Below are 26,023 nucleotides of genomic sequence, written 5' to 3' on the forward strand. Positions count from 1 at the left end.
CCTTGTTTTGGAGAAAAGAGCCGCAACATAAATTTCCTTTTTGCACTTAAACTGTTGAACACGGTCCAGAAATCAGGTGATTTTGGGAACTCCATCAAGGGTTGCATGCTGCGACCCATACACTCATACACATACAGTTGAGGTCAGAATTATTAGCCCCACCAGACCCCAATCATCATTTTCCCAAATGATGTTTTTTCACATTTCTAAACATGATAGTTTTAATAACTCATTTCTAATAACTGATTTATTTTATCTTTGCCATGATGACAGTAAATAATATTTGACTAGATATTTTTCAAGACACTTCTATACAGCTTAAAGTGACATTTAAAGGCTTAACTAGGTTAATTAGGTTAACTAGGCAGGTTAGGGTAATTAGGCAAGTTATTGTATAACGATGGTTTGTTCTGTAGACTATTGAAAAAAAATAGAGCTTAAAGGGGCTAATAATTTTGTACTTAAAATAGTGTTTAAAAAATATAAACTGCTTTTATTCTAGCCAAAATAAAACAAATAAGACTTTCTCTAGAAGAAAAAAATATTATCAGACATACTATGAAAATGTCCTTGCTCTGCTAAACATAATTTGGGAAATATTTAAAATAGAAGAAAAAAAAAAATCGAAGGGGGCTAATAATTCTGACTTCAACTGTATATGCACAAATATAACATTGTATAGCTTCCTATTACAAATATGAATTATAAAAGAGAGATTTGTGAGGGGTGTATGTATAAATATATCCTGAGCACTGTTTATCACCATACAGGTTGTGATCTCATCACTGAATAATGAACAAAAGAAACATCAATGACACAAATAACATAACTGCCCTCCCATATCTGATGACAAACCTGTTCTCCCATAAATCCAACTTCATTTTGTAACATCAAAGCCCCGGTCAGTGACATATTCAATTGGTATGTGCATGTAAATTAAGGTTGCTTACATCTTGTCCAGTGGCAAGGCTGTTGGCGAATGCTAATTGTTATCACTGCACTTCCCCAGTTGATTGTTTTGTCAAATTGCTAACTTTTTTTGTTTTACAAGTTTTCTTAAACATTGTTTAAATGAAAATGATGCATTATTGAATTAAATATGCGCTAATTTCTAGCACAAGAATATGAACTCTGGATGTCAAATTCAAAAGTCTTTCAGGGCTCAACGCAAAAGAAAAAAAAATCAATTAGAAAAAACAACCTTTAAAAAGAAGAATTCAGAAGTATTAGCCCCCCTGAATTATTAGACCCCCTGTTAAGTTTTTCCCCCAATTTCTGTTTAACGGAGAGAAAATTTTATCAACACATTTCTAAACATAATAGTTTTAATAACTCATCTCTAATAACTGATTTATTTAATCTTTGCCATGATGACAGTAAATAATATTTGACTAGATATTGTTTAAGACACTTCTATACAGCCTAAAGTGACATTTAAAGGCTTAATTAGGTTATCTAGGCAGGTTAAAGTAATTAGGCAAGTTATTGTATAACGATGGTTTGTTCTGTAGACCAGTGGTTCTCAAACTGTGGTACCTGTACCATTAGTGGTACGCAGGCTTCCTTTGGTATGCGGAGGAATGAAATATGTCTTGTACATGCCACATATATTTCAAAATTTATCAAAAATGATGTATATAATATGCCATATAACCTATATTTCTGAGCTAATCTGCCATGTTTTTTAACTGTGCAGAGTTGTAGCTGCTTTACTGGGCCTACTACGCTATTGTATTTCAATACTGCTCATTTTGGTGGTACTTGGAGAGACGATTTTTTTCTGAGGTGGTACTTGATAAAAAGTTTGAGAACCACTGCTGTGGACTGTTGAAAAAAAATTAGCTTAAAGAGGCTAATAATTTTGACCTTAAAATGGTGTTTAAAAAATTAAAAACCGCTTCTATTCTAGCTGAAACAAAACAAATAAGACTTTTTCCAGAAGAAAAAATATTATCAGATATACTGTGAATATTTCCTTGCTCTGTTAAACATAATTTGGGAAATATTTAAAAAAAGGAGAAAAAAAAATCAAAGTGGGGTGTAAGGTCCAGCCAGTTAGTCCAATGACGGAGACTACTGGTGGACGAAGGTTCACTGCATATTCGGTCTTTTCAGTGCACAATGTTGATTTACTTTAAACTTAACTCAGATCTCACTCTAAGTTTACTATGAGGTAGCTTAGAATATGAATATATTTATACTTGTTTTATCTGACTCGAATTATAAAACATTGATGCGATTATTTTGTTTCTTTTAATATTACGTTAGATTATGGTTGAATATTCTCTTAGATCCCTTATTGTATGTTCTTTCAGATTCCTTTAACATCCTGAGTCTTGTACCGACCGAGTATATAATCTCTTAAACACAAGCATGTCAGTCTTGGTCATTAAACAGAGGCGATTAACCGCTATCCTAAAAAGGCAGAACCTTACCCTGTTGTGTGCTCCCCATAGATCTGCTATCCACTAAATCAAAGCAAAACTATTTAATCATCCCATTATCATTACTATAGAATCAAGCAGACCAATCTACTTAAACTGTTAGTAACTTTGAGTAATAGTATTATAAGTTTAGAGATGAAGGCCTTCCCACGTCAAAGAGCTTATAACCAAGAGGCGACACTCAGCAGAACGTTCCATCACAACAGCAGTGCCCAGCAACAGCCTCGGATTCCGCCATTTTGGAGTGAAGCGGGCGGCCGTCCATAGGATCTTATTGCTGTTGCAATGGCAAGCAGCTGCTTTATTTTTTTATTTATTTATTTAAAAAGTGCATTAAAGCTGAGATACAACCTGAAAGACGACAATACAACACTTACTATCACAATCACCAGCACTTTTAATAGTGTATTTTACAGACTTGTAATATGCTGTTGTTCTATTGGAGTTTTCATTCCAAAATGGCCGAGGCATCATCTAGTGGCTTTTCCCAAATCGCACTAGAGTGTCGCCTGTTGGTGATTTAATGCTCTTTGCCCACATTTAGATAGGTCTCAACAATACTTTGTTGTTCTAAACAGAAAACGCATTATTGGCCTTTTACAGTCTACGTATACTTGAATTCATTTTTTTTTCAATTCAATTCAGCTTTATTTGTATAGCGCTTTTACAATGTAGATTGTGTCAAAGCAGCTTCACATAAATGGTCATAGTAACTGGAACAGTGTAGTTCAGTTTTTTGTGTTTAAGTTCAGTTCAGTTCAGTTTAGCTCAGTTCAGTGTGATTTAATCATTACTCAGAGTTCAAACACTGAAGAGCAAATTCATCGATGCGTAGCTCTACCAATCCTGAACCATGCAAGGCAGTGGCGACAGCGGAGAGGGAAAAATAACTTCACCTGATGGGAGTGAAGAAAAAAAACCTTGAGAGAACCAGACTCAGTTGGGCACGACCATTTTAATTTCTCCGCTGGCCAAAAGTCTTGTGCAGAGCTTCATTCGCCATGGTTGAGGCTGAAAGATGGCCTCAGCGAAGACTCGTCTGTCCCTGGAGCGTCGCTGGAATCAGACTCATGTTCTCCACTCCCCACGACCATCAGCGCAGCAGCAGCTCAGAAACTTAACAGGCAGCCAGTGTAAAGAGGATAAAATTGGGGTGATATGATCATACTTTCTAGACCTGGTCAGAACTCTGGCTGCTGCATTTTGTACTAATTGAAGTTTGTTAATAGAGGATGCTGGGCAGCCAGCAAATAGAGCATTACAGTAATCCAGTCTCGAAGTCATAAAAGCATGGACTAGCTTTTCTGCATCTGAGATGGATAGCATATTTCGTAATTTAGCGATATTTCTCAGATGAAAGAAGGCCGTTTTTGTGACATGGGATATATGGTTTTCAAAAGTTAGATTGCTGTCTAATATGACACCCAGATCTTTTATAGTAGAGCTAAAGCTAATTAAAGCTAATTAAAGCTAATTAATGCTAAAGTGTTAGTCGGAGCTCTAAGAACATCGTATAGTGTCCCATGCTGCTCCGTCTACCGTGTTTTAGTCTGTTACTAACCTGTACAGTTAGCTGGCACAGCAGGTGTTTGTCTGAAAATGGCATACAGCATGTGGGCCAAATATGGCCCAGGTTTGGCAGAGGTGGCACCATTTTTAAAGCGGCACAGAAGACTTGGGCCACATATCAAATGTAGTATTTGGACCAGATGTTTACATATGGGTCATGTAGGTTTGGCCTATCATGAACCACTTTTAAAATACATTAAATTATTTTTTTAGGAAAGAAAAACTCTACCAATTAGGTCGCTTTGACAAAAAGTGTGGCCATTTTGCAGGTGAAATGCTTCATGGGATTATCAAATTCATTGCAGTCGTGACACACCAACATCTGGCTCAACAAGATATGGTCTATGTTTGACTTGTGTATGGAAGCCAGATTGGTTCAATCATCCCACATAGCAAACAGACTTGGCCCAAATGTGGCCTCATTATGGCACTGCTGGCGTGTTGCCGGCGCTGGCATGCATAATGTCAGCTGAATGTGGGCCATGCATGGCAATGATGGCACTGCATGCATGACGGCAACCTACATTTGGGCCAGTTGTGGATGGGAGGTGTGTGGCCAGATCAGTGTAGGGATTGTTTACATTGTTTAGGTAACATTAGACTGGGTTATGGCTCAGTTTTTGGGGTTTCTGGTTAAAGTATAAAATTATAGCTGAGAATTTGTACCAATAATAAACCTGTTTTGGCCCAGTTCAGGGCCAGTTAAGGGTGATAAATTGTCTGAGATTCGGGCCGGTTATGGCCCATGTGAGGCACTTGTCTTTCATTCAGCCACTTCAGGACCGTCATTCTTTGCGGTACTTGGGCCGAGGGAAAAGTTATTGTGTGGCCCGGAGCTGGGCCAGAAAACATTTGCTTTGTGGGTTGTGGTGTTATGGATTAAACGTAATCTACTAGAGATAATAACACAAACTATGTTTAAATCATTCAAAACAACAATATATTAGTCAGATAAATGTGTATTATGCCAATTCATTCAGTCAATTTATAAACGATCAATACAAGACATCAAATTCTCAAAGATAAATCAAGATTAAGAGATGCATACCTGACTTCAAAATATACATAGCATGGAGCATTAGAGCTCCCCGCTATGGGCTGATCTGATAACAGGATCACTCCGAACATTTAGACACTTTCACTTAAGTAGTCAATCCAAGAATCTCCTCGAGGAAAGGGGTGTGTTGAATAACAAAAGGCATTTGTGTTTAGTGGAAGAGTTTCTGCCTTTAGGGAAAGGCACACCCTTCACAGTGTTTCAACAGTTACCTGAAGTTATATATCTATTGTTTTGATTATGTCTATTTCTGAGGGAATGAGACCATTGTGCCAATCGCACTGAGACATTTCAAATGATATCAAACATGATAGATAAAGTCACTTGGATTGATATAGAACATTCAGACTTTGAAATGGCTTTCTGTGAGTACAGTATGTAGAGAGGGTGGGTGAACAAGGGGGTTGCAGGGATGCTTCAAATGTAAATAAAGGAAAGGAGAAGAGCTGGTTTTCCCGCATTCCCACCTGCTGGGTTGTGGAGCCGATTGTCTCTGTGTTTCATATTTGAATTGTGAAAGACAAGTATTTGTGGTATCTTAAATCACAGGGGCTAATAATTCTGACTGCAACTGTAAATTGATATATAAAAAAAATTGCAATAAAAAACAATTATAAGGGTATTTTTTAATGTTTTCCTTAAACGGAGGAAAGGAAAACAGAAGGAATAGAAATAAAACCTCAAAACTGATGAATGGAAAAATGTTTAGTCTTCAGTGTCTTCTCTAAAAAACTCAATTATGTGTTTAGTTACTTCAACATATGCATGTTTGTAGCAGATTCATTTGAAAATCCATAATTTCCTTCCATAAGAATCTGAATCACATTCTTTGTCTTTTTAAAACATGGCGAGTTTCGTTTTCTAGCGCTGCTGAAGGCACTGATGGTGTTTAATATTATCTGCCCTGACAGTGCGCTTTGTCATTTCTCAGAGAAGTTTCTTCCTGCTGATTACTCATGCTCTTTTCCACAGAGGCAGTGTTGTTCTTCTCAATAGAAACACCAGCCCATCCCACAGCCTGAGGCTCTGCACTGACACACCCAGACTGAGATCAGCACAGCCTTTCCTATAGCAGACTCTCGCCATCTCACACACACACACACACACAAAGACAGACAGACACACACAGACAGACAGACAGACATGGTTCCTGTAGTTCAACTGCTGCATCAAGTGGACAGACAAACAAAGATTGCTTTTTGAACATCAAAAAAAAAAAAAAAAAAACAGGCTTGGAAATCACAATATTTAAATTCTGTGAATTTAATTTTTAAAAATTTTAGATCAGGATTTAAAGTACATTATTAACTAATTAATTATTAACAAAAAAAATACTAGTCCATTTAAAAATGATGTTTGCTATTTGTTCAAACTATTTAACATAAGCTGAAACAGCACGATTCTTCAGTTTTTTGGTGGACAATTTCATCATTTTTATGTTCAATCCACTTAAATTTGTAAAAATTATTTAGTGAACTTAATTCCTTCATGTTGTCCCTACAAAAATTGTTTGTGTGAAACTAATATTTTATGACTGTAATTCATTTGACGACTAGAAATAACCCCCTATTAAGGGCTTAGTAATAAGGGCTTAGTCCCTTATTTATCAAAGGTTGCCACAGCATAATCAACAATTATTCCAGCACGTTTTATGCAGCGGATGCCCTTCCAGCTGCAACCTAGTATGGGAAACACTCATACACTCTCACATCCACACACTACGGTCAATTTTGTTTACCCAGTTCCCTTATAGCACGTCTTTGGACTGTGGGGTCCAACAGAGCTCTCCCCAGGTTATATTATAGCTAATATATATATATATATAATACTAGAAAAAGTTGTTTCTACCCAATTATGCTCTTATCTGCAGATGAACAATATTTTTGAAGTGTTTCAGTCAGGTTTCAGGGCTCATCACAGTACAGAAACTGCATTAGTGAAAATAACCAATGATTTACTCTTAGCTGCTGACCGAGGGTGCGTCTCGCTATTAGTTTTACTCGATCTTAGTGCGGCATTTGACACCATTGACCACAATATCCTCATAAATCGTTTAAAGTCTACAGGTGTCCAGGGACAGGCTCTACAATGGTTTAAGTCATACTTAACTGACTGTTACCAGTTTGTGAATATAAATGGACAGCCTTCACAAGTCAGCCCAGTAAAGTATGGGGTGCCTCAAGGATCATTTTTAGGTCCTTTACTGTTTACAATTTACATGCTACCTCTGGGAGACATTATTAGAAGACATGGGATCAGCTTTCACTGCTATGCAGATGATACTCAATTATATATTTCAACTAAACCTGACGAGACGTCTGAACTTTCTAAACTAACTGAGTGTATCAAAGACATCAAAGACTGGATGACCAACAATTTTCTTCTCTTAAACTCCGACAAAACAGAATTATTACTTATTGGGCCTAAATCTTGTACACAGCAGATCTCACAACTCAATCTACAATTAGAGGGATACAAAGTTAGCTTTAGCTCTACTATAAAAGATCTGGGTGTCATATTAGACAGCAATCTAACTTTTGAAAATCATATATTCCATGTCACAAAAACGGCCTTCTTTCATCTGAGAAATATCGCTAAATTACGAAATATGCTATCCATCTCAGATGCAGAAAAGCTAGTCCATGCTTTTATGACTTCGAGGCTGGATTACTGTAATGCCCTATTTGCTGGCTGCCCAGCATCATCTATTAACAAACTTCAATTAGTACAAAATGCAGCAGCCAGAGTTCTGACCAGGTCTAGAAAATATGATCATATCACCCCAATTTTATCCTCCTTACACTGGCTGCCTGTTAAGTTTTGTATTGAATTTAAAATATTACTTCTCACCTATAAAGCTCTAAATAATCTAGCTCCTGTTTATCTAACCAACCTTCTGTCTCGCTACAATCCAACTCGCTCTTTAAGATCTCAAAATTCAGGGCTTCTGGTAGTACCTAGAATAGCAAAATCGAGTAAAGGAGGTCAAGCCTTCTCTTTCATGGCTCCTACACTCTGGAATAGCCTTCTTGATAATGTCCGAGGCTCAGACACACTCTCCCAGTTCAAAACTAGATTAAAGACCTATCTGTTTAATAAAGCATACTCTCAATGCATCACCTAGCGGGTTCCACACAGGCTTCTGCATCTTGCTTATATACACTATGAACAGCAGCTACGCTAATTATTCTCTTTATTCGCTATTTTCACCTGGGGATACTCATCCCGAGGTCCTCAGATTATGCAGAGTCACTGATTGGATCCAAGACCAGCGACGTGATGATCCCAAGGTTTCCATATCCGGGACCAGGCCATATCCTGAGCTGCTGCTGCGCTGATGGTCATGGAGAGTGGAGAACATGAGTCTGATTCCAGCGACGCTCCAGGGACAGACGAGTCTTCGCTGAGGCCATCTTCCAGCCTCCACCACGGTGACTGAAGCTCTGCACAAGACTTTTGGCCAGCGGAGAAATTACAATGGTCGTGCCCAACTGAGTCTGGTTCTCTCAACGTTTTTTTTCTTCACTCCCATCAGGTGAAGTTTTTTTTCCCTCTCCGCTGTCGCCACTGGCTCGCATGGTTCAGGATTGGTAGAGCTACGCATCGATGAATTTGCTCTTCAGTGTTTGAACTCTCAGTAATGATTAAATCACACTGAACTGAGCTAAACTGAACTGAACTGAACTGAACTTAAACACAAAAAACTGAACTACACTGTTCCAGTTACTATGACCATTTATGTAGCGCTATACAAATAAAGCTGAATTGAAAAAAAAAGCTGAATTATTATACTATATTATAACATTAAGACTAGTTTGTATAAATTATTTAAATAAATAAAAATCACATTCAGAAAAAATATGCAACTCAACTTGATTTGGATGCATTTTATTTTACAGTACGTGCAATAAACTTGTACCTAAGAAAGTAAGTTATACAGGTAAGGTTTCAGGATTACTAGTGCAAGACACACACACACGCACGCACGCACGCACGCGCGCGCGCGATTTTGCTTCATATTTAAAATGAGCTGAAACATCGCAATTCTTGAGATTTTTTTAGGGTAACCTAATTGTTTTCTGTTCAATGCACTTAAATGTGTCAGGTTAACTTAATCGAATTGTGTTGGGGTGACTTGAATGAATTGTGTGGAACCATGCATTTTTCTTTACAGTGCAGGGTCTTGCACAGTTTCTTGCCATTTCTGAGCAGAAGATCAAAAATAATTATTGTCACCTGCCTTCACATGTGAGAGAAATAGTTTTGTGTGCCAATTAGGTTTTGTTTTTGGAGGAGGAGGGTTGTCGGAAGCTCACAGGAAATGGTCTCTTGCTGTTTGTCTGTTATTTTTATCATTTTTATTTTTCTAAAGTACTTTTGTTTAAATGTCATGTCTATATTATAGGATTGTGCTGTAGTGTGAAAAATATATATTGTTTTGTGCTGTGTGCCTTTTCAGAGACTGACAATTTAGTCACCAATATTAGTTCTTATAGATGGTTTAATGTTTCCCCTTTTCCCCATATCTATTGATTTATTTACTCATTTTAAATGATTACTATAATTTCTATAACCCATTGCACATCTTTTTTTTCAGTAAAACTTCCGTTTGATTATGTCTGTAAAAGTATATTGTGCATTCATTTTGATAACCTTAAATAAACATGTTACATTAAAAATATACCAATTGTGCAGAATGCTTTTGAGAGTACAAGAGCTGAAAACTTAAATTAAATTATTTTAAGGTTAATGCAATTGTTTACAACCTCTTTAAAGGTCAGAAAATATTGCAATACTTACATATTATATTGTACACAATCTAAAAATGTGTATATTAATTATTAAAATTACAAATAAATACACAAACTAAAAAAAATTCAGTACCAAAAAACAATTTATAATCACTGAGATGTGTAATTTTCATGACTTTTACCGAAAAAATAAATTTATTTTCACAGCAAAAAATGCTTTTCTAACTTAATTTTTTTTGCTCGTTTCATGTGCAGATATCTAACAACTCCTAATAACGAGCACAATAGTTTTTTTTTTTCCTTTTGTTTAAAGATTATTTTGCTTGTTTAAGGACAAACTCACTTAATTTTGGTGTATTATTTCTCAAAACAAGACAATATGTTTTGCTTCTCTAGAAAATTCTTGATTTAAGGACAAACTCACTTAATTTTGGTGTATTATTTCTCAAAACAAGACAATATGTTTTGCTTCTCTAGAAAATTCTTGATTTAAGAATTTTTAGATATTTGGACTAGAAGGAAGACAAAAAATCTAAATAAGAAAAGTATTTTTTGCAGTGTTCACACAAACCACAATATTTAAATGCTCTTATCCCTGTGTAAGCAAGATGGCATTCGTTCATCATTTTGCTCAGGGAAAGAAAGCAAGCAACGGTTAGATGAGGTCATGTAAGTTAGTCAGCGTTTACCTCAGTCACCTGTCCTGAAAGTCACCTCTCCTCGGCCCAGTGAATCTGGCGCAGGACTCAAATGACTGCAGCTTCCACTGAGAGTATATGACCCATTTCCTGCTCCACAAGAAAAAAAAAACAGCTCTTTGAAGACGAGCACTTGACCAACAACACTGCTCAAGGGTTTTCTCTGAAAGCACTATTCTAAATTAAAACCAAGTTAAATGGATAAAGGAATGTTTATCGAACCTCATGTTGTTCTTCTGTAAAGTTAATCAGATCGCAGTTGGCTCCTTTAAAAAGCTCCAAAAATAACGTGGACAGGAAAATATCGATCTTGTGAGACATCATCTGCTCTAGCTCTTAATTCTTTTTTATATTAATGTACATTCAGAAACAACATGTACTATAAAAAGTGCTTACCCTGCTGAAAAATCCAGCTTAAACCAGCCTAGGCTGGTTGGCTGGTTTTATCTGGTCAACCAGGCTGGTTTTAGAGGGGTTTTGGCCACTTCCAGGCTGGTTTCCAGCCATTTCCAGCCTGGTTTTAGCTGGTCAGGCTGGAAAATGACCAGCTAAATCCAGCTAAAACCAGCTTGACCAGCCTAGCCAGGCTGGGAGCCCAGCCAAAACCAGCTATGTCCAGCTTGAACAAACAGTTCAACTAATTTAGCTTGTCATTTTCCAGCCTGACCAGCTAAAACCAGGCTGGAAATGGCTGGAAACCAGCCTGGAAGTGGCCAAAACCCCTTTAAAACCAGCCTGGTCGACCAGCTAAAACCAGCCAACCAGCCTAGGCTGGTTTAAGCTGGATTTTTTAGCAGGGTATAAGTCTGACATTCATGACTTGAAGCTATTTTTTATTTTTTTTTTAGAATCGCCAGTGTCACGTTGTCAGTTCAGGGTTAACGTTAGTTCAAATGAAAATTGAGTTATTAATTACTCACTCTCCTGATGTTCCTGTCTCATTGGACATTCGTTCATCTTCGGAACACAAATTAAGGTGATTTAGATGAAATCCTAGAGCTCTCTCATCCTCCATAAACAGCAACAGTCACAAGATGATTGAATTCCAGAAACGGAACCAAAAGCGTGGTCAAAACACGTGGCTTCAGTGTTTTAACTGTAATCATACAAAGTTTCTAGAACATTTTTGTTCACCAAAAAACAAAACTCTTCCGTGACAGGTCACTGTAGCGTTTACTTCTACTGGGCTTCACTTGAAACCAGGTACTTCCCCACTATTGTGCATGCAAAAAGCAGTGGGCGAGCGATTGAGTATGTTTGAATCGCCAGCATAGGCCATGGGAAGGCATTCAGCACGAAGAAGAAGGATACGTTATAATATTAAGGAAAAACGCAAATGTAAGTTATGTGAAAAGCAAAAAGACTCTGTGGATGAAAAAAATGTTACACACAATACAGACAACGAAATATTCATGTTTACTTTTCCTGAAATAAAAAATGTAATTTAAATTAAGATCTATTATACCTGCTATCGGCGACGCTGTGGCGTAGTGGGTAGCACGTTTGCCTCACAGCAAGAAGGTTGCTGGTTCGATCCTCGGCTCAGTTGGCGTTTCTGTGTGGAGTTTGCATGTTCTCCCTGCGTTCGTGTGGGTTTCCTCCGGGTACTCCGGTTTTCCCCACAGTCCAAAGACATGTGGTGCAGGTGAATTGGGTAGGCTAAATTGTCCGTAGTGTATGAGTGTGTGTGAATGTTTCCCAGAGATGGGTTGCGGCTGGAAGGGCATCCGCTGTGTAAAAACTTGCTGGATAAGTTGGCGGTTTATTCCGCTGTAGCGACCCCGGATTAATAAAGGGACTAAGCCGACAAGAAAATGAATGAATAAACCTGCTATTTCTTTAAAGTTCTTGCGCTTGAAACATCAGTCACATGATAATGTGAAGATGACGTACAATTCCATTCATACTTAACAAGATTTGGCTGTTGAGTACCTCCTCTTTTAGTCCTCGTTAAGTTAGTACTTATTGAAGTCGAGTACCTACTCATTGAGTATGTGGTTTTGAATGCAGCCCTGATCAGTAGTGCAACCGGTGTGCCAGATATAGCTGACCATTTCCATCCCAAAAGCTGTCCAAAAAAATAGATTATTGTTTTAACTTTAGTTTATTTAAATCGAGATAACCCTAGTTATCTTAAATTGGTCATTATTTTTTTAACCATACAGCAACCAACACCAGGGGTCCGTTCTTCGTACCTCGCTTAAATGATCTAAGATGATTTGGCAGATTCTGGATCTTTTAATCTTGATAACTGATCTCTCGCTAATTTGGTTCTCCAAACAAGTTCGCGAATCAGATTAGAATATCTGGATGAACTGATCTGAGATCGCTGCGTGTGTTGTGAAGGACAGATCTATCGATCCTCAAAATCATGATCAGCAATGCAATGATTGGCTGACGGCACAGCAGCGTAATGACATCATCTGATTAATATTCAATTATCCATGTGAGCAAAATTACATCAAATTAGCAGTAAACGGCTTGTTAAATATGACACGCTATAACCTTCCACATCTGTTGTGAGCTGCAGGCTTTACACTTTCATTTGTCAAGACAAGAGTATTCATCATGTATTTCAATGCAAATCAGTGTATTTAGTTCACATTTAGAAAAGATTTTCTTTATTAATGTAGCCGTTTTTTAATCGGTGTAAAGAATAACTGGTTGTTTCCAAAAGCATTTTGATATTGGTAAAGGCGTCTGCAACTTTTGTGAAGCATCACTGGCATATTAACTGTCAAAACATGTTTATGACTGCATAAATGTATTATTGCTTTTAAAAAAAGTCACATATTGTGCATTTCTATTATACACAATAGATTCTATTCAAATGTGTATAATAGATCTTATTCTATTATACACATTTGTACTAAAGCGATCTAAAAAGTTCATATCAATAAGTTTTCTCTTTGCACCACCAGGTGGCAGTCTTTGTACTTTCATTTCGAGGGTGCAGATTGCATAAGTTTTATTAATATGTATAACTTTATTTATTTTATTAATGACTATAACTTTTAAATATATAGTTAAAAAATATTTACTATTTTCCCAAGTGTATATAACTTTTACTGTAAGAAAATATCAGAACTCGGTACATACTTTCTGTATTATCTTTGCTTGAACTGAGCCGATCTAATCCTGTTTATATGATATGAACCTGCTCCCGATCAGGTTTGACCTAGCAGATCTGTTGCCATGACAACAACTCTCGGATCAGCTTTGAAGAACGAAACGATCCTGGATCGTGTCAAATCGTCAATATCCAAATCCAGCTAACTGAGTAATCCACGTACGAAGAACAGACCCCAGTAGTCACAGAACAACAACATAACCAGATCACATCGAAACACTTCGAGGACCACCAACACTGCATATTTTGGACGTTTCCTTTGTCACACTCATTCCAGGTTTTTTCGAGAGGGGTCTGGATGCAGACCTGGTGCAGTGCAATCTGAGCTGCATCCAATGTTTTTTTTAATGCGCTCACCTAACCCTACCCGTCACAGTGATGTCACTAGCTCCATGAAGTGCATTGTGTCTGACATTGCATCGCTGAGTGATGCAATCTCAGCTTGCATAATAAAGGCTGCATTCAGATACGATTGGGGTTTTTCAGTCTCTGCCAGTGAGCTAATGATCTGAATCAGGTGTGTTTGGTAAAACAGACATTGGAATTATGCAAAGCCGGTGGTTCTCCAGGAAAGTTGTTGAGAAACACTGCATTAAAGTATGTTTTACTTTCTAAGTGGGGTATAAATTAGCCCCATTTGGCGTTTTAAATTCTATTGAACATAATTAGGATTTGCTTGACAATCAGACAATGCTTTATGTTTGTTCTTGCTGTTAATTGCGGAAAAAAAAGATCGATAAAAGTGTTATGATAAACCGCTGGGAGTTTAACTCATGCGCACATACGCGAAAGGGAGTCAGGATTGTCCAGGGAGTCAGATTATTTCAACTTTCCTTCACCTCTTCTTGCGGGTGTGCCCACACGATTTGAGCAATGCATTGGTCATGAACTGAATGAAGTAGGAGCACACTGTTATGTTTTATTGAATTAATTGCAAATAAAATTTACATTTTAAAACGGTCCAATTTTTGTCAACCCGCCTATACCATTTTTTACCAGCACATTAAATATAAAAAACAAAACAAATCGTTGCCTTTACAGTTGTTTTCTTGATGCACAAAAGTGTTATTAAAGCATCATAAGATTACAGTTGAACCATTGAAGTCACATGGCATATATCTGGTTCATTTTCTGAACTTTGAAAATCTCAGGAACATTGCTTTCTATGGAGGATTAGAGAGCTCCTGGATTTAATCTAAAATATACATTCGTGTCATGAAGATGAACGAAGGTCTCGGGGGATTGGAACAACATGAGGAAGGTTGGGGGGTAGGGGTAGTAAAAAAAAACAAAAAACATTTAAACAACTACACTTCTAATTGTTTTATATTTTTAGTCATTACATAAAAAAATAATTATTAAAGGTCTTGTAAAGTGCTTTGAAATGTGCATTTTTATTCAATGTTTGACGTAATCTCAACCGAAACACAAAGAGATTGTGGGGCATAGTGTAGCCCCTCCCCCTTTAAACAGAAATCAGCCAATACTGTTTTGCTTTATGACAGCTTTGCCAGTGGGAGTGGTTGAGCTCAAGTACAGCAAAAGAGAAGCGTCTTAATAGGGCATGTGAGAATAGAGAGCATTTAAATTAAAGGGATTTTATTGGTTATGACGAGATGAGATGAGAAATTGTATGAGCTGATAAAAATAAAACTATTGATCCATTTGGGCGGAAGTGACAAATTAAAAGCTTTACGTGTTGATATCAGTTTTATATCTTTAAAATGTGAATTTCGTCACTGTTTTGGGGCACACTAGCTTAGAGATATTATAAAAATGAGTAATACTGTTGGTGCCAATAGCCTAGTGGAACTGTGAGATAACAAAGTCCTCACAGCGACCTGAGTTTGATTCCCGGCTCAAGGTCCTTTGTCAATTCTTCTCCTTCCAATGCTTTCCTGTCTGAAATCTCTACTGCCCTATCATAACAATAGGCAAAAAAAACAAAAAAAAAACCACACTAAAAAATAATAATACTGACGCTAACATCTAAAAAAAACTTTACATTTCATGGGACCTTTAAATTTGCTATTTATTCTGCCTACCGTATTTTGCTTTTCAAAAATGGTTTGAAAACACAACTTAATAATGATGACTTTTCTTTTATAGGAATATATATATATATATATATATATATATATATATATATATATATATATATATATATATATAAAATATATATATATATATATATATATATATATATATATATATATATATATATATATATATATATATATTTTTTTTTTTATTTATTTATTTTTTTTTAACTTAAAAGTCCTTTTTATTATTTACACTACAAAAAAACCCATTTCTCCAGCATCTCCATTAGGACAAACCTAATCTGATAATTGAAAGCCAGGATCTTTTTGGCACAGCAAAGTAAAAAAAAACACCACAAACAGAACGCAACACGAAAAGAGGAGCAGATCATGTGGTTTGTTTTATCTGTTTTAATTCCACTAACATGAAATCCAGATCCCTCCGCCCACCCTTCATAACAAATAACAATAATGCTGAGTGTTTCTGTATGAAAATCCAAAGACAGGCAGCCCAATCAGCCAACTCCAGTCACCCTGATTAACTAAAGCCACATGCAGTTTAGCCAAGTATCAAAAGGAGTAAACAAAACAAACTAAAAACGAGATTTCGCAAGTAGTAGTAGTAGTAGTACAAATAAAACGAAACCAAAAATCCTAATAGAAAACAGTATTAATCAGAGAAGCACATTAAAAGCATTACTTACTGCTTCGGTAACAAGACTCTTATATCAAAGTTACAGTATAAGCCATGTGTCAAGTCTTTTTTTTTTGTTTTGTTTTTTTTATCTTAGGTCTGTGTTTGACAGAGAGATTGTATGCGATATTCACCAATGAGAAAACGCACTTGACAGCTGAAGTAGAATGTCTTGCACAAGCCCAATGTGTCACAAGTACTCGTTCATACTGACTTTTGGTTTGTTTTCCATGATTCTTTAGGAAAATGAAGAATTCAGTCTAAGCCACAAGAAACCCATCACTAAATGCTCCCCTAGCGAACTCGGAAAAGGATGCAAACTCTCGCTCTCGCTCTCACATACGCACCGACTGTTGGCTTCATGGAGACACGCATCAGCACATGCATGAACACACATCATCTCCAATCCACAGTTAACACATTTGAAAGACAAACTGCGGGTTTGCCCCCCCCCCCCCCCAAACAAACACACGTACACAAACACGGTCTTTCCTTCGCACTCTCAAATCCAAACACACACACACAAATGACGGGCTGGTGAGTATGAAGCTGGAACTGTAAAAGCGTCAGCGTTGTCTCTCGCTGTGCTGACTGAAAAGCTTCTTTGTGGAGTTGGCTTTAGTTCTGCCGGCCCTCCTCTGTCTCATCACCGTCTGCCTGATTGTCAGAGGTCCACAGCTGAGAGAGAGAGAGAAAAGAGAAAAAAATTCACAGGATACATGTTAAAGGCAATTATTTTTAATGGATTGTTGCAGTCTTACAGTTATTTTTCAAATCAAACTTAAGTAGGTCTGTTCTCGAACCCTTCTCTGATGCTGCGTTCACACCACATGCAGATAAAGTGTCAAGAGGAAGTGATTTACATGTTAAGTCAATGCAAAGATGGAAACAGACATCCCACAGTGTGATACGCATGGATGAGGTGGCGTGATTCACCCAAATAAAGCAGCATGAGTTGATCGTTTTGCACGTTTGATGCGCAAATCGCTTGAGTTGGAAAATCTGAACTTCAGTGGACATTAGCACTATGTTAAGGCTGATTTATACTTCTGCGTCAAGCGCACACGAATGCTCCAGTGCAGCCTTTATGCGGTTGCATAGCCAAACTGAATTGTGACTTCAGTGGCGTTGCTCACTACAGAAGTTGGGGATTTGTCAAGCTCCAACAGAAGCGTCAGCCAATCAGATTGCTTTATGCAATTAACCCAGCCTAGGTAGTAGCCGATTGCGGACTAATTTCATTGGCTATGACTTAAGACACTTGCCACAACGTGTATTGCAAGCTCTGTGATTGGTTGGCTTGAGAGCGCTGAAAAATGTAGGCGGAATCGAAAGCCATACAAACCCGTTGTGTTTACAAGTGTCGAGTCCCGTGAAAGAGCTCCAGGGGTCCGTTCTTTGTACCTCGCTTAAATGATCTAAGATTATTTGGCAGATCCTGGATATTTTGATCTTGATAACTGATCTCTCACTAATTTGGTTCTTCCAATAAGTTCGCGAATCAGATTAGAATGTCTGGATAAACTTTTCTGAGATCGCTGCGTGTGTGGAGAAGGACTAATCTATCGATCCTCGAAATCATGATCAGCAATGCAACGATTGGCTGACGGCACAGCAGCGTAATGACATCATCTGATTAATATTCAATTATCCATGTGAGCAAAATTACATCAAATTAGCAGTAAACGGTTTGTTAAATATGACACGCTATAACTCTCCACATTTGTTGTGAGCTGCAGGCTTTACACTTTCATGTGTCAAGAGTATTCATCATGTATTTCAATGCAAATCAGTGTATTTAGTTCTACATTTAGAAAAGATTTTCTTTATTATAGTAGCCGTTTTTTAAAATGCTGTATGGAATAACTGGATGTTTACAAAAGTATTTTGATATTGGTAAAGGCATCTGCAACTGCATCAAAATCAAATCTGGCATCAAATCACTGGCATATTAACTGTCAAAACATGTTTATGACTGCATAAATGTATTATTGCTTTTTTTTTTTAAAGTTACATATTCTGCATTTCTATTAAAATACACAAATTGTACTAAAGCGATTTAAAAAGTTCATATCAATAAGTTTTTTCTTTGCACCACCAGGTGGCAGTCTTTGTACTTTAATTTCGAGGGTGCAGATTGCATAAGTTTTATTAATAAATATAACTTTGTTTTATTAATAAATATAACTTTGTTTTATTAATAAATATAACTTTGTTTTATTAATAAATATAACTTTGTTTTATTAATAACTATAACTTTATATATATATAATATATAATTACTACTGTAAGAAAATATCAGAATTCGGTACATACTTTCTCTATTATCTTTGCTTGAACTGACCTGATCTAATCCTGTTTATATGAATTGAACCTGCTCCCGATCAGGTTTGACCTAGCAGAACTGTTGCTATGACAACAACTCTCGGATCAGCTTTGAAGAACGAAACGATCCTGGATCGTGTCAAATCGTCAATATCCAAATCCAGCTAATGGAGTAATCCACGTATAAAGAACGGACCCCAGGTGGGAAGTTTTGTTTTGTTTGTACCTTATGACTAAAGTTGATGCACGTCCACCGATTTCACTCTCAAAATGAGTGAGTTATAGCCTCTTGTAAATTAAGATAGTGTTCAGAAAAACAAAACACCAGCAAGGGAACTCGACACAGAGAAACCTCACTGCCAGCTAGCGCTCTGGAAGCGCAATTGCAGAGCATCACAAACAGCGCACAGAAGTAGAAATGCCCAGCAACGCACAAAGTATGCATCATGGGTCACGGCAATCATTCGACGTAGAAGTATAAACCAGGCTTTAACCAATCAGGAGCTTTCTCTTGCAGGGGTGTGATTATGATAGAGTTCCTGTTGTTGGTGTCCAGGGGAGAAATCCTTTTGCTGACACCGGACAACAGCTCATTAAACAGAGCTTGGCTCTGTCGGAAGCACTGCTGAAAGCTTCCATCATCCAGGTATAGTTTCTGGAGGAGTTGATGAACTCACAGAGTTGAGTGCACATCTGAAAGGATCTAGTGGACTTGGTGAGTCCAATGCGACTAGTGAATTTGATGCACGAATGCAACAAGTAAACTTAAAATGTTCACACGTTTATTTAAGCAAGATTTATTCCCATGGTCCACGTCTGGTGTAAAAACAGCGTGACATGCCTCTCTTATAAAAAAAAAAGTACATGCTGCTGCGATACAGAACACAAGATCTGTGATTCACCAGCTTGGTAGCAGTAAAGAGTGTAAGTGCGGGGTCAAGTACCATAGGAGTGGAGCAAGGCTGGTGGCATCATTGTTTAACAGCTTCTGATAGATCCTTTTGTGTGTGTTTATAATTAAAGTTGTTTGTCAGTTCCCACCTCCTATCTCCCTAAATCAGTGCGAATTTGAATTACTTTTAGAGTAGCATCGCTCAACAAACTGGAAGATGGTAACCAAAGTCCTTTTAAGGAAAGTCATTTCACTCGGCTCCCATCTTATGCTGCATTCACACCAGACGCGGAACGCGCGGATAAATCGTGTAAATAGCCACGTGAACGTTTGAGTTTAATCGCTACATTCGCGGATCAAATTCACTTCAGAACAGACGCGGATTTGCGTGATGGGCAGGGCTTCTGTCTGCCCTGTGACTCTAGCTTCATAGCTAAATGGCTAACATGGATTTTATTGATAAAATAACTGTTTATGTGCTTTATGAAGACTGAAAAACAGCTTCGATACATTTAGGGCCGTGTCTGAGTCCACTAGATCATTTCAGAGGTGTATCCAGCTCTGTGAGCTCATAAACTCCTCCAGAAACTGAACCTGGATGATGGAGGCTTTCAGCGGTGCTTCTGTCTGAGCCCAGCCCAGTTTGATGAACTTTTGTGGGTGTTGGCTGGAGGATTTCCCCCGGGACACCAACAACCGGTGTACGTCACAATCACACCCCCCACAAGAGCAAGCTACTGATTGGTTAACGTAAAAGTTAAAGTTCATTAAAGTTCATAATTTAAAGTTCATACTTTCGAACTCAAGCAATTCGCGCGAAACGCGTGTAAAACGGCAATCCCGCCAGGCCTTTCGCGCAATTCGCGCTGCGCCATTTACGCGTATCGTGCCGCAGGATGTCTAGTTGCGCGTTTGCATTGACTTAACATGTAAATCATTCGCGCTTGATGCGCGTTCCGCGTCTAGTGTGAACGCAGCATCAAAAACGTCCCTTGGGCAGTATGCTCAGGCATTCTCTTTGAATGGGGAAACATCAAATTCTAAAAAATGCTTGCCAAGCATATGATAAAACTTCATATTAGAAATTGACAATAAAATTAAGCAACTGTCACTTTAGTTTATCTTCTAAACATTCGAATCATACAAAATCTGCAGAAACTCATGCCTTGTCCATGCCTTCACCTGGAGAATCATCAGTCTATAGTAATCGATGATTGGTTCCTGTACTAGAAGGCGGGGCTTCATATTGACTGTTAATGTGCGTTCACACCAAAAGCGGCAAACGCATCAAAGTAGCCAGAAGTCATTCCTTTTCAATGGAAGCTGGTGGCGATAAGCGCCGAGGAGCAGTGTGGCATCCTTACCAGTGTGAGCTTTGAGGAGAGTTAAAATCAAGTCAACTCTATGGTAATAAGCTATGACGCAGTTTGGTGGCAAGCAATCGGAATGTAAAAGTCCACCACTTCAGAGGAGTCAGTGAACTTTTGACCACAGTTGTTCTCAATGGTTTGATTATTGCGGTTGCCGGATTTCCAATGATTACCAATGTTTTTCTTGCAGGGACAAATTAAAAAGCAGGAATCTCCTGTGACAATACAAAACAACATTGCTGCTTCAGAAAATTTCAAACTTATGGACCCATATTGGGTAAGTAGAGCAAAGCCAAACCACACGCAACTTAATCTTTCATAGGTAAATTCTTTTAATTGAAAAATGTCTGAAACGTTTACGCTAGAAAGCATGTTTTATGCGGGATTGTAACCAATTTGCTGCAACAGCTACTTAAAATACGAGATCACTCCAACCATTTCCACATGGATTCCAACTCAATCTTCCAACCAATTCCACATGGATTTCCAAAATTTGATCTTGTCCGAACAACCTTATCACTCATAACCATGACAATTAAAGTTGAGTTGGATGTAAAATATGAGCAGCTCACACATGTGCTCGGAATAGTTCTTACACTACTCAATGTGTCCACAGAACGTCAGTGTTGATTTGGGTTGCTGTTGGTTTTATAGTCAGGAAATGGATGGATAGAACAGCACTACTGAAGACAGCTAAGAAAACCCATATATTTGATGAGTACAGACAGATTAATTAATCATGACTTAAAAAAATGCAGATACAGCAAGTTTTGGCCCGACTGACTTTGACTTTAAAAGTATGGTGTCAGGCGTATGACTATTTTGTCAAGATGTAATATTCATAGCAAAGTGTTCTGTGTACTCTGTTTCAAATGATCTCATGCATTTTTAATGCATCACATGTTGATGTTCATACTGACTTATTATTAAAAAAACACAATTGGGTATATGCTGATGTTCATACTGCCCTATTATAAATAAATACACACACAAGGTGTTGAAATGTCTGGTATAAAAAAGATCTCAAGTGAGGTCAAGACATGCAGTAGAGGGGGGGGGGGGGGGGGTCTTTGAAATTTGGAGTTGAATTGTCACCAACTGTTATTTAGTGTCAAGTTATTGTAGTTGGATTACGAGGCTTTGGCTAATATGGATTTGTAAATAAAATTTGTATTTACTTATTTTTATGAGTATGTATGCTTTAAACTTAATATACTGTTCAAATTTAAGATTTATTTTTAAAAATAGAACCTGTTATTTAATTAAATCCAACATTGTTTGAGTGTCCTTTTTTAGTACCAATTCAGGTACCAAGTTCAGAGTTTTATATCTTGTTTGCTGAAAACTAAAATGTAACTTAATGGATTGGAAATACAGCTGATCACTGACAGCTGATCATTTAAAATGACAATCAGGCCAAAGTAAGTCTATTTAGAGGTTATTTAATTCTAGAGTTTGAATATGCATGTACAAGCACACTTGTCAGGAAACTATGCTCTGCGCACAAACACCTTCAAACTACGATTTGTCTGTGGTGATTATGCAATACTAGTTGTGTCCTTGGGGCTCTGCCTTCTTTCACAGAGATCTTCTCCAGTTCATTTCCTTTGCTCAGCTCTTACTCTTAAGCATGCTGGAAATCTACTTTACAGTAAAAACGTGGACATAACTCTAAATGAAGCTTTCTAGTTTACTCTAGCACTGCTTTTCACGATTATTACTTGCTTGTTTTAAAGTAAACTACTGCCAAAAAAACTACATATAAATAAATGCCAATATAAACTAATTTGACACGATATGACTTGACTAGAGCTCTGAATTGTAGAGCTTGTGCAAACATATCCACACTTATCAGATGCTTGAATAATGAATGACCAATGCCTGATTAAAACCTGCCATGTTCTTACTGCTGTTATTATTTTTGGGTGCGTTTTTTTATTATTAAGAGTGGTGTTGCAAGAATCTAAGATATTCACCATCAGCATATCTCTGACCAGCTATTTCAAATGTCTTTTTACCATTAAAAAAACACTAAAATACACAAGAACCGAGTATATCAGGCACTCAACCAAAATCATTCATCAATGTGTTTTAGAAAAGTAAAATCTGCAATCCCACATCATATTAGATCTGGGTTAAAAGAAACTAAAAACAAGAACTCACTGTCAGATTGTCTCTTAGTAGCTGCATGATGAGTGTGCTGTCTTTATACGAATCTTCAGTTAACTGGTCCAGCTCAGAAATGGCATCATCAAATGCCTACATAGAAAAATGCACATAAATAAAAGTAAACATTAAGTATTACATTTCGCCAAAACAAATCATACGAGAGATTTTTATGTGTACTGCATATACGTATGAGTACACGTTCTTACCTTCTTGGCCAGATCACAGGCCTGCTCTGGAGAGTTCAGGATCTCATAGTAAAAGACTGAGAAATTGAGAGCCAGGCCCAGGCGGATGGGATGAGTGGGCTGCATGTTGTCTTTGCTGATGTCAAAGGCGGCCTGGTAACCTTCCTGAGACTTCTGGATGATATCTGTATATAAAATACAGAACATTATTTAGGCAACAAGCATTGAAGAGTTTTACAGAGAACAGATTAAGACCAACAAAATACACCTCCATCTGGAAGTAGTCCTCGTTTAACGTGTTCTACATTCGGCAAGGATCGATCATAATGAACAAAACCAAGTTAGGACATTGCTAATTTTTTTTAAAGATTTCCAATTAATTTTGTTCCTTTTGATATTCTATTTAAAAAAACTTCCTGCAAGAAATGTCATGGGGTTTTCACTAAAATACTTAGCAGCACAACTGATTTTGATGTTTGTTTTAAAAATAGTTTTTTAAGCAGCAAATCTGAATATATTAAAGTGCTTAATGAAGGTTCACATGACGCTGTAGACTAGAAAATCCCACTTTCAGATCAAAGGTATAAATGATATCTTTACATATCTTAAATGATATATAAATCCATGATTTCAATATTATTTCAAAATGTAACTGTTTTAGGTAAAATAACCATGGTGAACAAAACGGACACCAAACTTTTGATTGATGATGCATATAGAATCAGTGTTGGGGAAAATTACTTTAACTCAACGTAATGCATTAATTTTTATTCTCTCTTTTTTTTTATAGAGAAGCTCTGCAATTAACAATGCACAGTATAACCTACACCTTGCCTTACTTTAAAACACATCAAATATATTATTTTATTTTTTTATTGAGATTAACAAGACAATACATCATAGTATACAATACAATAGAGGAAAAATTACAGAGTGTCTTATTTTCCTTATTTTCCCACTATCCCCTTAAAATAAAACAAGTTCAAATGTATGAATTATAAACAAACATATCCTCTAAACAAAATAATAATAAATAAAATACAAGAATTAAAAGAAATTGTTAAACAGTATAATAATAGAGCAAGTTTACGATACAAGCAAAATAAATAAATAAAATAAATAAATAAATAAATAAATAAAATTATAATAACAATTCAAAAAAATAGTAATTAAAAGTTTACATTAAGGAGTCAATATTTTCTCTTTTCAATTAATTACTGTTTATTAGATTTGATATCAACTAAACAAGGTAAGCCTTTGATATAATCTAAAACAGGGTTCCAGGTCTTGTAAAAAGATTTGAGAGATCCTGCAAGTAAACATCTTAATTTTTCAAGTTTTATGTAACTAAAAATTTCTCGGATCCACATGTCATGTGATGGAGGAATCACCTGTTTCCATTTGATAAGAATGGCTCGTCTAGCTAGAAGAGTAGAAAAGGCAATAACTTGGCGAGATGCAACAGTCAGGTCAAAAACACATCAAATATAATAATTTAGGATAATGTTATCCTCTGACCACAGAGCTTTACATGCAGCATATAGAAATTAATGACTTTAAAGCAACGTGCTTGCTACTTTTGTACTTTTTGTCTTATTAGTGAAGTAAAATCACTGTCCACTGAGATGAACACCATTTCCATTGATACGATCATAATAGTCAGATAACGTCCATCACAGAAATCTAAGGCTCTGCCATCTTGTTTTCTGTCCATTCCTGCTATTTCTCAATAGCTACGTTTCCATCCACCTAACTTTAGTGCATTTTGAATACTGCACATAAAAAAACGGTTGATGGAACGACAAGATGAGCATAAATAAACATAAAAAAAATATGTGCCTAACTAAGTAGAATAAACATTTTATTTGATAAGATGCTCAAGAACTACAATGGAAACATTTTTACTGAACAAATTCCAGTATGCACATTAAAAAAGGTCATGTGATTTTGTTATAAGAGATCATGTGATGATCATGTGTGTAAATGGACTAACCAGCCAGCTAACCACACTGTAAAACATCTGAAATGTTGTTTTGGTCATTCTAAAACACCTTAACCATTTTAGTATTATTAATAGAGTTATTATATTATTAATGACCTCCAGAATCAAGAGCAGCTGTGCTCCGCGTCTCATGCCTTAAAACATCACGGCACGTTTACTGTGTCAGGATTGCCTTCTGAGGCGCAAGTTATTTATTATATGAAGAAAAAATTGACGCAGCTTCTCTTATTGCAGCAAATCCCGTTTTTACTGTTGATATTTGGTGCCAGTTAATTAGAAAGTGACGCTTTTTTTTCGCTTAGACTCATTGGACATCTTATGCAATATTCCAGTTTTGCGCATAAGGTTAATTCGGATTTTTGGATGGAAACAGCTATTGAGTGCGTTATTCAACAGGACTTTGTTATTTTAATTCAGCAATTAATTGAGCCTATTAAAGCCAATTAATTAAACTAAAATGTAACTCGTATTACAATTTTAAAAAGTAACTCAAATATTAACAACTTGTTAAAATAATGCGATACTGTACTCGTTACTTAGAAAATTAATATGTAATGTAATGTGTATTTATATAGTGCATTTATCGTGTAAGGCTATACATCTAAAGCGTTTCACAACGCGGGGTGTCTCTTTACACCACGACCAGTGTACAGCATCTACTTGGATGATGTGACGGCAGCAAGGGGACAACGATG

The 26,023-nt window shown here is 36.9% G+C and overlaps 1 protein-coding gene across 1 annotated transcript in view; it reads right to left on the reverse strand.

Moving 5' to 3' along the window:
* Window positions 1-16,069: 16,069 nt before the first annotated feature.
* Window positions 16,070-26,023, reverse strand: part of ywhaz (tyrosine 3-monooxygenase/tryptophan 5-monooxygenase activation protein, zeta polypeptide) — a 29,440-nt gene continuing 19,486 nt past the window's right edge. The window contains exons 4-6 of the mRNA NM_212757.2: window positions 23,348-23,511; window positions 23,136-23,231; window positions 16,070-17,063 (exon numbers count right to left, since the gene is read on the reverse strand). Coding sequence (NP_997922.2) covers window positions 17,004-17,063; window positions 23,136-23,231; window positions 23,348-23,511 — 320 coding nt within the window. The 3' untranslated portion in view covers window positions 16,070-17,003. The remainder of the gene's footprint in view (window positions 17,064-23,135; window positions 23,232-23,347; window positions 23,512-26,023) is intronic.

This window comes from Danio rerio, chromosome 19 (assembly GCF_049306965.1).
Source record: "Danio rerio strain Tuebingen ecotype United States chromosome 19, GRCz12tu, whole genome shotgun sequence".
Classification (NCBI taxonomy): domain Eukaryota; kingdom Metazoa; phylum Chordata; class Actinopteri; order Cypriniformes; family Danionidae; genus Danio; species Danio rerio.